At 39.3% G+C, this 12690-nt stretch overlaps 3 protein-coding genes across 4 annotated transcripts in view; all 3 read right to left on the reverse strand.

Annotated features, from left to right (window-relative positions):
* rab32a (RAB32a, member RAS oncogene family) overlaps positions 1–2635 on the reverse strand; it is a 36628-nt gene extending 33993 nt beyond the window's left edge. The window contains 1 exon segment of the mRNA NM_201332.1: positions 2337–2635. Within this exon segment, the coding sequence (NP_958489.1) occupies positions 2337–2550 (214 nt within the window). The 5' untranslated portion in view covers positions 2551–2635.
* LOC141379311 (uncharacterized) overlaps positions 1–12690 on the reverse strand; it is a 701133-nt gene that overhangs the window by 663624 nt on the left and 24819 nt on the right. The gene's annotated exons all lie outside the window — the stretch shown is intronic.
* grm1a (glutamate receptor, metabotropic 1a) overlaps positions 5015–12690 on the reverse strand; it is a 65667-nt gene continuing 57991 nt past the window's right edge. Inside the window, exons 8-9 of one of the 2 annotated variants that reach the window (XM_002665739.7) lie at positions 10285–11227; positions 5015–7097 (exon numbers count right to left, since the gene is read on the reverse strand). In XM_002665739.7, the coding sequence (XP_002665785.3) occupies positions 6347–7097; positions 10285–11227 (1694 nt within the window). In that variant the 3' untranslated portion in view covers positions 5015–6346. The remainder of the gene's footprint in view (positions 7098–10284; positions 11228–12690) is intronic. The other variant, XM_009294784.5, reaches the window with a different exon arrangement.

Below are 12690 nucleotides of genomic sequence, written 5' to 3' on the forward strand. Positions count from 1 at the left end.
ATTTGCATATCACTGACGTCATCACGTTCTACCGTTTCTGTTTGTTTAACAGCCTATGGTTAATAAAGGGGCATTTATAATTGCACTACACTTTATATAAGCATGTTTATTTAACTAAATGTATTGCTGTTTGAATACAGCATGTCATTATAGATGTGTAGTGAATGTGCAGTAATCTCTCATATGTAATAAACTCAGACAAGTTCAGAAACTGTCACTAAAATATCTGTGATTGTGAACAAGAAAAGAATAAACGGTCCAATTAAATTGTTAAAATAAAGGAGAAGTAGATCGGTTTGACTGTACAAGGGAAATACCTTCACACTGCCTGTGCTAAATCATTTGTCGTCGGTACGCAGAGGGGTGATCTGCTCTCGGGCTGCAGGTGGGAGAGGCTGCTGTAGAGGACTGACTGGGCCGCCTGTCAGTGCTGTGAGGCGGGGGAGGGGCCGGCGGCATCACACGCAGCTCGTTGAGAAGAGTAGGGACGGTACAGTATGGACAAATGACAGTCTAAAAAAATCTCCAATAACACACAAAAAAGTCGCTAGATTTGTCGCTAAGGGGGTCTGAAAAGTCGCTAAATCTAGTGACAAAGTCGCTAAGTTGGCAACATTGGCGGCAAGCAATCAGAATGAAGTAGTCCACCGCTTGAGAGGTGTTCAGAGAACACAGACCTGTGAACTTTGGTTCCGACCACAGTTGTTCCCAAGAGTTTGATTATTGCGTTCGCCGGTGGATTTTTAATTATTGAAAATCACGACGACGCGGGGCCCCCTAATCACGCGGGGCCCCCCCGCGGTGCGTGCCCTGCGGGCCCGTCCGCTACGCCACTGTCAAAAAGTGGACATTTTTGCAGTTATATGCCTAATTTTCTTTTTAGTTACATTTAAAGTATTATTTTTTTAGCTCAAATAGCTTGTCAGATCGTCATAACAACCCTACACCAAAAATATTTCATAAAGATTTATAATGAAGAAATGTTAAATAAATACAAATTTATGTTTATATTATTAGAAAAAATAGGAATAGGTTATGTTAAAGTTTTAGATTAAAACTGTAGTCTATTTCATTTATTAGGCAAAATAACAAGCTGGCCACATTCAACTTTCCTTAGTAAGAATTTGATCATTTGAATAAAACAAATAATAATTAACATAATAATATCATTATTAATCATACTAATACTACAACTAATAATAATAATGATAATAATGATAATAATAATAATAATAATGTTGAGCTTCACAGTTTTTCTAAGTATATTTGAAAATTCATGGCTAACAACAACAGCCAAAATAGTATAAAAAAATCAATTTCAATAGGGTCCACTTTTGGTGTTTCGCACCTTTTCATTGCTCTTTTTTTTCAATAATAAAATTTAGAATAACAGCAAGATTTAGAATAAAAGTTGGCTGTAAAATGTTTTCTCTGTTTGAAATCAATGCAGTAGCGAAAGATGACGGCAGATTACAAAATAAAAATATTTGTTAGCATTGGCCAAAACTGATAAGCTGAAGTCAAACCGAAGCGACAGCCAACAGAGGATTCCCTGTGTTTTTAAAACCTTAATCGATGGGTTATTTTCACCATTTGTGATGGCATAGCATTCAAAATAGGACAAATAAGCTCATGTATGGGACAGATTCTGGACCTTGGTCTATGAGGTGTGGGTCTTCTGAACCACCCCTAGTTACAGGCCTGAAAGTGTCAAATCAAGTGTCTATTGAATAGTGAGCAACACACACATATTAGGCTGAGATACCAGAATAGGATGAACAATAATATCCTAAAAAGAAAGTTAAATAATTTGAACAATTGTTAAAATATTACATAAAAAGGAAATGTATTTTTTCTTGAGTTTTTTTTACACTTATATATGAAATAATGTTGGTTTCAATTGTAAGAATCAAATACAAAATATTTAGGCTCTTTATAATTGTATTTAATTATGTTTTAACATATATAATGCACAAATTAAATACCAATTAATAAAAACCATTTATTTTCTTATTATTACTTTTAAACATCAATAGCTGTCCATGTATCTCATGCATATCATATGACAATGCATAGGGGACCACGCGATGATTCAATTACGTCATGACTTCCGAGAAATGTTTTTACGCGATTCAATGAACAGAGCCGTTCAAAAGAACCGAATCTCAGAACGAAGTCGGACTTTCCATCACTCAACATTACAACAAGAATCACGTGCTACCTTGTGCGTGCTTGAAACGTTGACACAGGTAAAAAGAAACCTCCATAAACATAGCATCTGTAGAATTATTACACGATACACATTTGAAACCATTTAATTTACACGTATTTCTTACCTGCGATGTCCCACAGCTGTAGTCGTACTAGTGTTTTGCTGTCCCAGTTTAAGACTTTGAGAGCAAAATCCACGCCTATGGTCGCTCTGTAGTGTTGCGAGAAGAGCTGGTGAACATATCGCTTGATGATGCTAGTCTTTCCCACACCAAGTTCCCCGATAACCAAAACTTTAAACAGATACTCCTTACACTCCGACACGGACCCGCCTGCCATGCTGCCAAAATGTCAGTTATGAGAGTGGAAAAGTTTTGGCAACTCTGTGCAACCACTTCCCTCTCACAGTTTGCAGAAGTGCTTTGGGTTCGGGGACGGCTGTAAGGAAAGTATTCAAACAGAAAGCACATACTCCCTCTCCTCCCACCGGACAACCACCTGATAAGTCATAGGACCCGGAAATATCACGCCTCGATTGGATTGCTTTGCTTTTCATCCGCTTTGGGCTTTAAAGTCGTAAAAGAACACACACACATTCATGCGTGGCGTTCTGGTATACAGGTCGTGAAAAAAAGTGATTAAATTTTAACATGGGCGGTTTCTAAGTGCGAGACATCGATTTCAAAACATTATATTTTGTGTGACAGATTAAATAAGAACATTAAATTAAAACCCGGTGTACCATGTAGACATAATATACCAGTAAACAACGTTTGTGGTATTTCTAGTCTGAAGTAACCCATTAAAATCCAGTTTAATATATCTGAAATTATCATTTAAGTTCATAATTAAACTAAACTGATGTTCACCGAGTTTGAATACATTTGGAATAAAGAAGCCAAAGCATAAATTTTAGGAATACACGAAAGTCTCAGTTTTAAAGAAACAGTTCAGCCAATAAAATGAAAATTAGAATGAAAATACATTCATTCTCGGACATTAAAAGAGGTGAAAAGCCAAAAAGCAGACATTTATATTCATCATTAAAGGTTTATGGTTTCATACTTTAAGAACTCCAACTCCTCTGCTATATATATTTTTTATCTTTTTTTTTTTTGTAATAAAAAAAAATCTTTATATATGTTGTGTTATTATTAATGAGGATAGACATATTTTGAATGTATCTAAATTGATAGTTATCTCAGTCTTTAGTGGAAATATAAAAAGTATAATTGCCTTTCTGTTACTGTTCAAGCATTGTTAATAAATAAAACTTTCATCCTTGGACACAACAACATACAGAAAACTTTTTAATAAAGATTTTTAGCTTGTGGTGGTGTGGCCCGTGGAGATTAAGGAGCCACAGGTAGGCTTGGGCGGCAATATGGTAATATAATGTACTGCATCAAAAACAATGAACTTATATAAAAGACAAGGATTAAATCCATTCATTCATTTTCTCTTCAGCTTAGTCATTTTAATAATAAGGAGTTGCCACAGCGGAATGAATCCCAACTTAATCAGCATATGTTTTACACAGCGGATGTCCTTCAAGCTGCAACCCATCACTGGGAAACACCCATACGTTCTCATTTACACATATACACTATGGACAATTTAGCCTACTCAATTCACCTATAGGAAAATGCGGTGGCGCAGTGGGTAGCGTTGTCGCCTCACAGCAGGAAGGTCACTGGTTTGAGCCTCGGCTGGATCAGTTGGCACTTCTGTCTAAATTTGCATGTTTTCCCGTGCTCCTGTGGGTTTCCCCCACAAGTCCAAAGACATGCTGTATAGGTGACTTGGGTAGGCTAAATTGTCCGTTGTGTATGTGTGTGAATGAGATTGTGTGAATGTTTCCCAGTGATGGGTTGCAGCTAGAAGGGCATCCGCTGCGTAAAACAGTGGGTAGGTTTGCGGTTCATTCCGCTGCGGCGACCCCAGATTAATAAAGGGACTAAGCCGAAAAGAAAATGAATAAATGATGAATTCCAGCGCATGTTTTCGGATTTCTAGGGGAATAAAAACCCGGAGGAACACATGCGAGCATGGGGAGAACATGCAAACTCCACAAAGAAATGTCAACTGACCCAGCCAAGGCTCAAACCTGCAACCTTCTTGCTGTAAGGCGACAGTGCTACCCACTGCATCACCTCGTCTACCACAAGGATTAAGTATTATATAATTTATTCAATGCCTAAAAATGCGTATGCGAGGTGGAAAGATGGCAAGTTTTGCACCAAGTGACCTGCTCTCGAAAAAGAACACAACTTCTGCAGTTTGCCAGTATTTCGGGTTTCGACTGAACGAGAAGGGAGAGGCGGTAAATACAGACGAGGCAATTTGCAAATTATACAATAATAATGTGACCGCGAGAAATGGAAATACCTCAAACCTAAGGTCGCATACATGGTATTCAGTTTCTGAATGGTTTAGGCACAAGCCAACAGTTTTGGTGACACTGCCTAATCCTTACGTCATAATTTTTTTAAATTATGCACAGTAATACCGTATACCCAGGTAAAATAGGAGGAGGTTTGACAGTATAAAAAGTTGGATACCGCCCAAGCCTAGCCACAGGTTTATAATTTTGTGTTCCTGTATGTTTTTTTTTTCTCTTCAAAGTGCTGGAACCCGTTGACATGCATTTATGAATCACTAAGGAATACATTCTCAGTTTAAAATCTTCATAAATGTTCTAGTAAGGGAAAAAAAGATGCCTACATCTTCAATGAAGGAAATCGACAGCATTATCTACTCATGTGAACGAAATATATGGTGGAAAAAAAACTAAAAGACAAGATTAGATATAAAATATTTATTTTACAGCATGAATTGTCTTGGCAAAAGAGCATTTTCTCATGTTTAAGTCTGATCATGTAAACAGGTGAGCTGTCAATTACTTTACATTGAACAAATGAGTCTGTTCCAAACAACTTACACTAAAAGACCTAATATTACAATCCATTTTAACAATTACAATATGCAAGATATTCAAGAATTTTGTTCTTTTGAGAGTTGCATTCTAATAGTCCTGTGAAACTTAAAAGCGGTACAGTCGCAAATTCATGAGATAACCCTACGCAAGATTGGCAGTAAATGCTACAAGTTACCACTAGAAGCAACTACTCATAGATACAATTTAAAAATGTAACATTTAAAAAAGTTGCTCCAGCAAACCATATATGTCCCTTTTATCACAAAGAGAAAAGTTATAAGACGTCATTTTTAAAACTTACAAATATATCACATTCTAATCATAGAAACATATAGCAGATATACAAAGACACCATCTGTGTGGAAAACAATAGATGGCAGAACAGTATACAAACGTTTGCAAAACATTGCTTCCCTTTACTAGGATGAGTTCACGCATAAGACAAAGTTAAGAAAAGCACAGTTTCTTTAACGTACCTTGGCTCCAAATTGAAGTTAATTCGTATTCTATAGCTAATGTTACAATCAGCATTCTTGCCTTTGTCTCTCTAAGCAAAAGCACTGAATCTTACATTTGGGAGCCACAAAGAAAACCGGAAAAAAAAAAACTTAGCTGGGAAACTCCTTGTTTACTCATCAAGTCAACCGTGTGATGTTTATTGTGCACACATGGTTTCACTTTAATTTGTCCACATGTAAATCAGATACTTCAACCACACAGTGACTTGATATGAGATGTCTGATTTATCTGTATGTATATTACTTAAGCACTTATGTCTTAGTCTACATCCAAAAAACCCTCATTTTCCATGACTAGTTCCTAAACATTAATCAGAAGCAACCAGCGAAATAGTTCAGAATTACCTAAATCCCAAAAAGTGTCTCTCATCCTGGCAAGAGTGAAAGAGTAAAGCAGCACGCTGGCATTGTCACTCCTGGACTGTCGAGATCTCATTTGCCAGCATGTTTCGGGCACAGCAACACGATAATATTTGGCACTCCAACTTTCCGCAGCATTTTGGAAAACGAATGCTGCCTCAGAGAAAAATATTCCCAATAGGAACCCTTTTTGATCATTTTACAGTCCTCCTTGCTTTCCAAAACATTTGACAGAGACTTGTGAAGATAGCCAAGTAAGCAAGCAAATGATATCCTGTAGTGATTGATTAATAAACAGCGCCGTCCTGAGCGTGTGCTTTTACAGTGTAAAAGAGCTCTGTTTTGGGGTGTAGTTCATACTTTGGGAGAAGAGAGGGTTGTTGTCGGAGCTGGGGGATCCAGGAATGGACCCCCCTGACTGAAGTGAGTCCCTGAATGGGGAAGGTGGGGTGAGCAGAGTCAGCTTACTCTGTGCCAACTCTTCCTCCACACCTTCCTCCTCCTCCTCCTCCTCCTCCTCTTGTGTGGCACCTCCACACAGAAACCCCTGAATGAGGTCGAGAGCTTCCATTTCTGAACCCTCCTCAGGGAACGCGTCCCCATGCAGGGGAAGAGGCAGCTGATTGGCGGACGATTTATAGGAGACGGGGCTTAAATTGTTGCCCGTGCCGATTACAAATTGGTCAAAATCAGGAACAGTAGAGCTCAGAGTGTCCACTGGCTCCCTTTCAGGACAATCAGCGCTGTGGTCTATTAAGTTAGGAGGAGAATAGGAAGGTGGTAGCCCTCCCTCCTGGGCTGTTGGATGTTGGGGACCCCCGTCGTGACCTTCGCCGAGGTTGTAGAGATCCTTGTCATCAGGGTGAGAGCCATTGGGGGCTGTGTTGAGGCCAGCGCCATACTCAGACTCGGGGGGTTGTGAGGCATTAGTTAGGGGTCGTATGACTGCCGTCTGACTCTGGCCGACCGCTTGCCTCCTCACATGCACAGACAGTCTGTGGAACACACTCGACCCCCTCCCCTGGGGTCTGGCACCTGATTCAGACCATGACACAGACTTTCCATTAGGACTATGAATGAAACAGAGACCCAACGTTAATCCCACGAAGAGACGCCAGAATGCGACACAGAGACAGAGAAGAACATCACAGAAACATGATCATTATGCACGTCATCATTCAGACAATTGCTACAATTATCAGCCATAAAACTCTCATGATTAGGGTTAGCACACGATGCGTAAACGCGACATTGTTAATTCATGAAGTCGTTGACAGAGACTCCCTCAAACATGCTAATTGCATATCTCATAATGACCTGCTTTCAGAGCATTATGAAAGCCACGATGGCTCATTCTCTGCCATCCCTTCACTGCACTGCTCTGAACGTCATGCAGCAGGAAGAAGGGCTTTATGGAATTCCCCTCAGTTTCAGATCAACATGGCATTCTCTGTCCGCTCTTAGTGTAATTAAGTTAACAGGACAGAGAGGCCTCAGAGCTGAAAGCTGCATCAGAATCAAGGGGCATTCACACTGACAGCGATTTGCAGCATCATGGGGACTGGAGGTCATTTGTTTTCAATGAGAGTGAGTGGATTAGGACATAGCCAGAATCTACCCACTTCCATAAGCATATCTGTTGACAAATCAAACTAGAGAAATGTTTGTTCACGTTAACTTTATTAAATGAGTGGTAATCTGTTTGGTCAACCACCAGATTAAAAGTTAAATTAAAAGGTAAGTTTAGGTTTATGCAGATAAGAACGGATTCAGGTTGTGTGTCATTTTGCCATGTGGTATGCAAACCAGGAATAACGACGATGTTGATGCTGGAACATCATTCCTGCTCAAAAATAAAATCCAAATGTAATTCCTACCCCTTAACCTAACTGTAATTTTTCCCAAAATGAAATCCAATAATATATTTGGAATAGATAACGATGTAAAACAGGGGTCTCAAACTGATATAAAAATATAACAAGATTCGGCTCGCCAAAACATATATTTTTGAATCACTATCATTGTTGTGCAGTTGCATATAGGCACTTGTTTTGACCCGCCACCTATACTATACATTCAGGTTATTTTCGGTTTCTCTCAGCTTGTGGTAGAAAGTAACGCATATGCAGATTATTCTATGGCTGATTTAAATGTTGAAATGTATGTCTGTAAGTGCTCTAATTTTTACTAAAGTTATATTTTTGTAAATATTCAAGGGTCATTTTACTATAATCAGTTTTATACCACCTGTATTGTGTTGTACAAACACATGTCCATGGCTTACACAATATGATGGTGGTGTCAATATAATAATATTGCTAATATTTGATTTAAATGGTGTCATTTAATAGATTTTCCTAATAAGCACATGAAGATTTGTATAAAAAAGGTGCATTAGTAAAGTTTTACTGCTGACTAAATTACACATGTTAAAGTAAATGTGAATATGTACATAATTTTTTACTTACCTTTTTGTTGTAGTTTTGAAGAGAAAAAAATTATATTGAGAAGAACAATTGCTAGTAAAGTCACTAAAATTACCCAATCTGCTTCCTGTTGTTCTTGCACTAATGTGTTAAACCTTTGGTTTAGCAGCAATCAATTTAGACAGAATAATAATAATTATTATCATTATGCCTATTATTAAATTGTTGTATTTTCATAGCAATGTAAACTACCCCTTCAATATTTACAATAAGAAACAAACTTTGACTGCATATTCTGTACCGTGGGAAAGAATGTCTAAATGCATCTATTACATCAGGTTTCCACTTTTTTCTTGTGCTTGAATGTTAAAACGGCCCTCCTATGAATTGTCAGTTACTGATATGGCCCCCTGCCAATTTGAGTTTGAGACCCCTGATGTAGAAGCATATATCCCTAACTTTAAGTCTACCTTTAAAATTGACTGGCTGATTGAATGTTGTTCCAGAATCAACATAGATAACCCTAACCACAACCGAATGTTATGTTAAAGTTACATTCATGAAAAATAACATCAGTTCGATACTCATTTTAAAGACTATCAAGTCATGCGTAAAAGTTTTTAAAAAGTTTACATTTTATGGTGCACTCGCGTCATTCGATTTACAACTAGATGCACCTGGAAAGCATGAGCGTGTCGTGCCGCATGCGCACCGCATGCACGTCATTTCCAATATGGCCGCAAAAAAAGAACTTGCATGCACAAAAGACGGGACATGTGAATGGCCCTGAGTCAATAGCCTCAGCCATAGTTAAAATCAGCCTTTAATCCAGTGTGTATGCGTATTGTGTACAAGCTCGGAATTTTAAACTAGCGCACAGTTGGCATAACTTTGTTTAGTTGCTGCAGTTTTGTTTCTTGCAGAAATGCTGTGTTGAGAAACCTTTACTATTAATTAACCATGACAAATTAAAGTGTGGTTAATAGCGAAATCCGTTAATCCTTGCATCCCTACTACCAAGTAACATGCATCTATGTTAAGCACAGTTTAGGTTTATGGTAGTAAGCAGCGACTCAATGTAGCAACTTCCAATAGGAGATATGATTGTTAACTTCTTCATGTGTGGAAATGAGAAGCAACTCAATGTGGCATCTAGTTATGTTAAAACTTAGAGCAGTTTACGTTTATGCAAATAAGAACCAGTTTAATTGATGCATAATTTTTCCATGATTTTCATAATATGATTCAGTTTGATCTGTTGTGATCTATGAACGAATACCACAATGTTATTAATGTTGTTTTTCAGCAGCAGTAGGAATTTCAACCAACGTGCAGCGACCTCCAGACATAAAATCGCTGTCAGTGTGAACAGGGTATTAGAAGGGAACTGCATATGAGAGCTACAGCCTTAAAGAACTGGGTTAATTTTTTAGTCAGGAGAAGGTTTGACAAGAGGGAGGAGGCACACTGAGAAGTGGGTTAATACTGAGGAGGGAGAGAGGGGGACTTAGTGGATGGGTAGATGATTGAAAATTAGGTTAAGTTTTAGAAGCGGAATCAGCACATATAGAAGACGACCGGATAGTGTCTGGCTCTAGCGAAACTCTACGTACATATTGTTGGTTTGCAGCAGGTAGAAAAACATGGGAAAGACAACTCAAATACACACACATGCTAGAAAGAACACTTTCAGTGCTACTGCTGCAGTCCAACTTGGTGTGCTACTGAGAAAGAAATACTATTATTTTATTTCCATACGTTTCATAGCCTGTATGTGCATTCAGCTGGTATTTAGAAATGTGACTCAAACCTATTAATAGGTGTCACTCACTTGGTACTGCCAGTCGCGTTGTTGTTGTTCTTCTTCCTGCGGAACATGTTGAGGATGCTGTTGCTCTGGCAGGGAGCCGGCTTCCCATCGCCCACGTGCATACGAACCACATCCGAGGTCGTGAAGGCGCTGCGTACGTTGCGCTCAGGCTTGGCGATGATGATGTACATCTTGGGCGTGAACATGCAGCCTAGTGCCACAGTAACGCTGAGACTGACCGAGAAGGAGGTGGTGATGATCTTGTAGTTGGAGCCGAAATAAATGGGCACAAAAGCCAGCCAGATAATGCAGGTGGTGTACATGGTGAAAGCGATGTACTTGGCTTCATTAAAGTTGGCAGGAACGTTCCTGGTCTTAAAAGCGTAGTAGGTGCAGCTCATAATAAGAAGGCCATTGTAGCCCAACGGTGCCACAACACCCACATTACTTGTGTTACAGATGAGGTACACCTCCCTGATGCTGGGATAGCTCTTCACTGGCTCGGGAGGTTCCAATACCATGAGTGTAACAACTACGGCCAGCTGGAGACTAATCAGCATGAAGGCGATAACAACCTGGGCCCAGGCGCTCATGAATCGAGGCTTGCGGGTGCAGATTTTCTTCTTGCTGCCAGCCAGGATGCGTGCTATGCGGTTGGTCTTGGTTACTAGTGCGGAATAGCACATGGCAGACGACAAGCCCACTAAGATGCGCTGCAGGTAGCAGGAGATCACAGTAGGACGTGCGATGAGAGTGAAGGGGCAGATATAGCCAAGGAAGATGCCAGCCAGGATGATGTAGCAGAGTTCACGGCTGGAGGACTTCACCACTGGAGTGTCACTATACTGGAAGAAGATGAAGGTGACGAACAGAGTTACTAGAATACCGACGCAGGAGAAGACCACTGCGATGATAGACTCCACGCTGCCCCACTCCAGATACTTGAGTGGGAGAGGTTTGCATTCTGGAATAAAAGAAAGCAGATAGGAAGATGTTTGAATAAAATATAGTCAAGAACAGGACAACATCAAATACTGAATGTTGGGATTGTTGGACTTCTGAACTGACTGTATCTTCAGAAATGAATGTATTAATTGTGTGTTCGAAGATCAAATGTTTAAAGATTTTCAATCAAATCAGTTACAGCAAATAGTCCAAAGCATGTTCACAAAAGTCTAAAGGGCAAGCATTTTGACATGTAACTATGTGTGTACAAGCTGTATCTGTTTGTTTACAACAGATGAGAAGGAAGTGTTTGTTGTATCGTTTAAAATGGCAACTGTGGATGCTGCAACCTACATATTCATATATAAAATTAACAAACAGTGTCAGTTCATGTGTAAGACTGCCATAAACTTCATGTGCATTACAGGTAATTCTTCCATTGACAATGACTGCGTCCGAAATGACAAACTTCAATTCTATATAGTACCTGTACACAAAAAAACAGTATGCGATCCGAGTTGTATGTCCTAACTCATAGAATTCGAAAAACATTATTTCAGAAGTGCCGGGATGATCTACTACTTCTGCCGAGATTTAAAGTGCGATCGGATGGACGATACGCTATCCCATGATGCACCACGAGAGAATTTATGAATGGGAGTGAAGCGACGCAACTCACGGGTAGGTCCCATGATCATGACAAAATGAAGTACGTCCAAGTTCCATTCATACTTCTCATATTCATATTGTATAGAACATACATTTCTAACAGCCGAGTAGTGCATTTAAATTCAAATTCAATACCTACTGAGTAGTAGGTGGTTTCGGACACAGCCAATGAGTACATTTACATGGACATCTGTAATCAAATTATTTGCCTTAATCTGAATTAAGCCCTGCTCACTCTGTGAGATTTTAGCCTAGATTTTGTCATCTGAGACAAATTTAGGAAATCCTAAAAGATTCCTGAAATCCTATGATAAAATCTGTGATCTTTGATCGTTGGTTTGACATGTTCACTGACAGCCGCTTAGTGTCCGTTGCGATCTGATTTTTCCTCAGATGAAGTTCTGGCAGTATCTAAAGATTTCAAACACTTTCCTTCAGTGTAACAACAGCTGCGGTGAACATCAATTCAAGAACCAATAGGAGCGACAAATTTGATGACGTAATCCATGCGACAATTCAAATGACTATGGGGAAATGTCAAAACTGTTTTTTTCTTCCTGGTTTAATTATTGACACTCGCTGTGAGCAAATTTGCTGCTACAGGTTGTTTACGTTTGCCGTGAGGAATCTTTTCAGAACTCGGGATAGTGAAAGTGTCACTGGTGGATGAAGTCAAACTTTTGGGCCGTTTTCTTTAGTGTTTGCCGCATCTTCATTGTCATTCAGTCTGACTTTATGACAGCTGAGATCTCATAGTGTGACATGGGAGCCATGTTTGTGCAGTCTGACATGCTACAATCATTCAGGATTATA

Source organism: Danio rerio, chromosome 20, assembly GCF_049306965.1.
Source record: "Danio rerio strain Tuebingen ecotype United States chromosome 20, GRCz12tu, whole genome shotgun sequence".
NCBI lineage: Eukaryota > Metazoa > Chordata > Actinopteri > Cypriniformes > Danionidae > Danio > Danio rerio.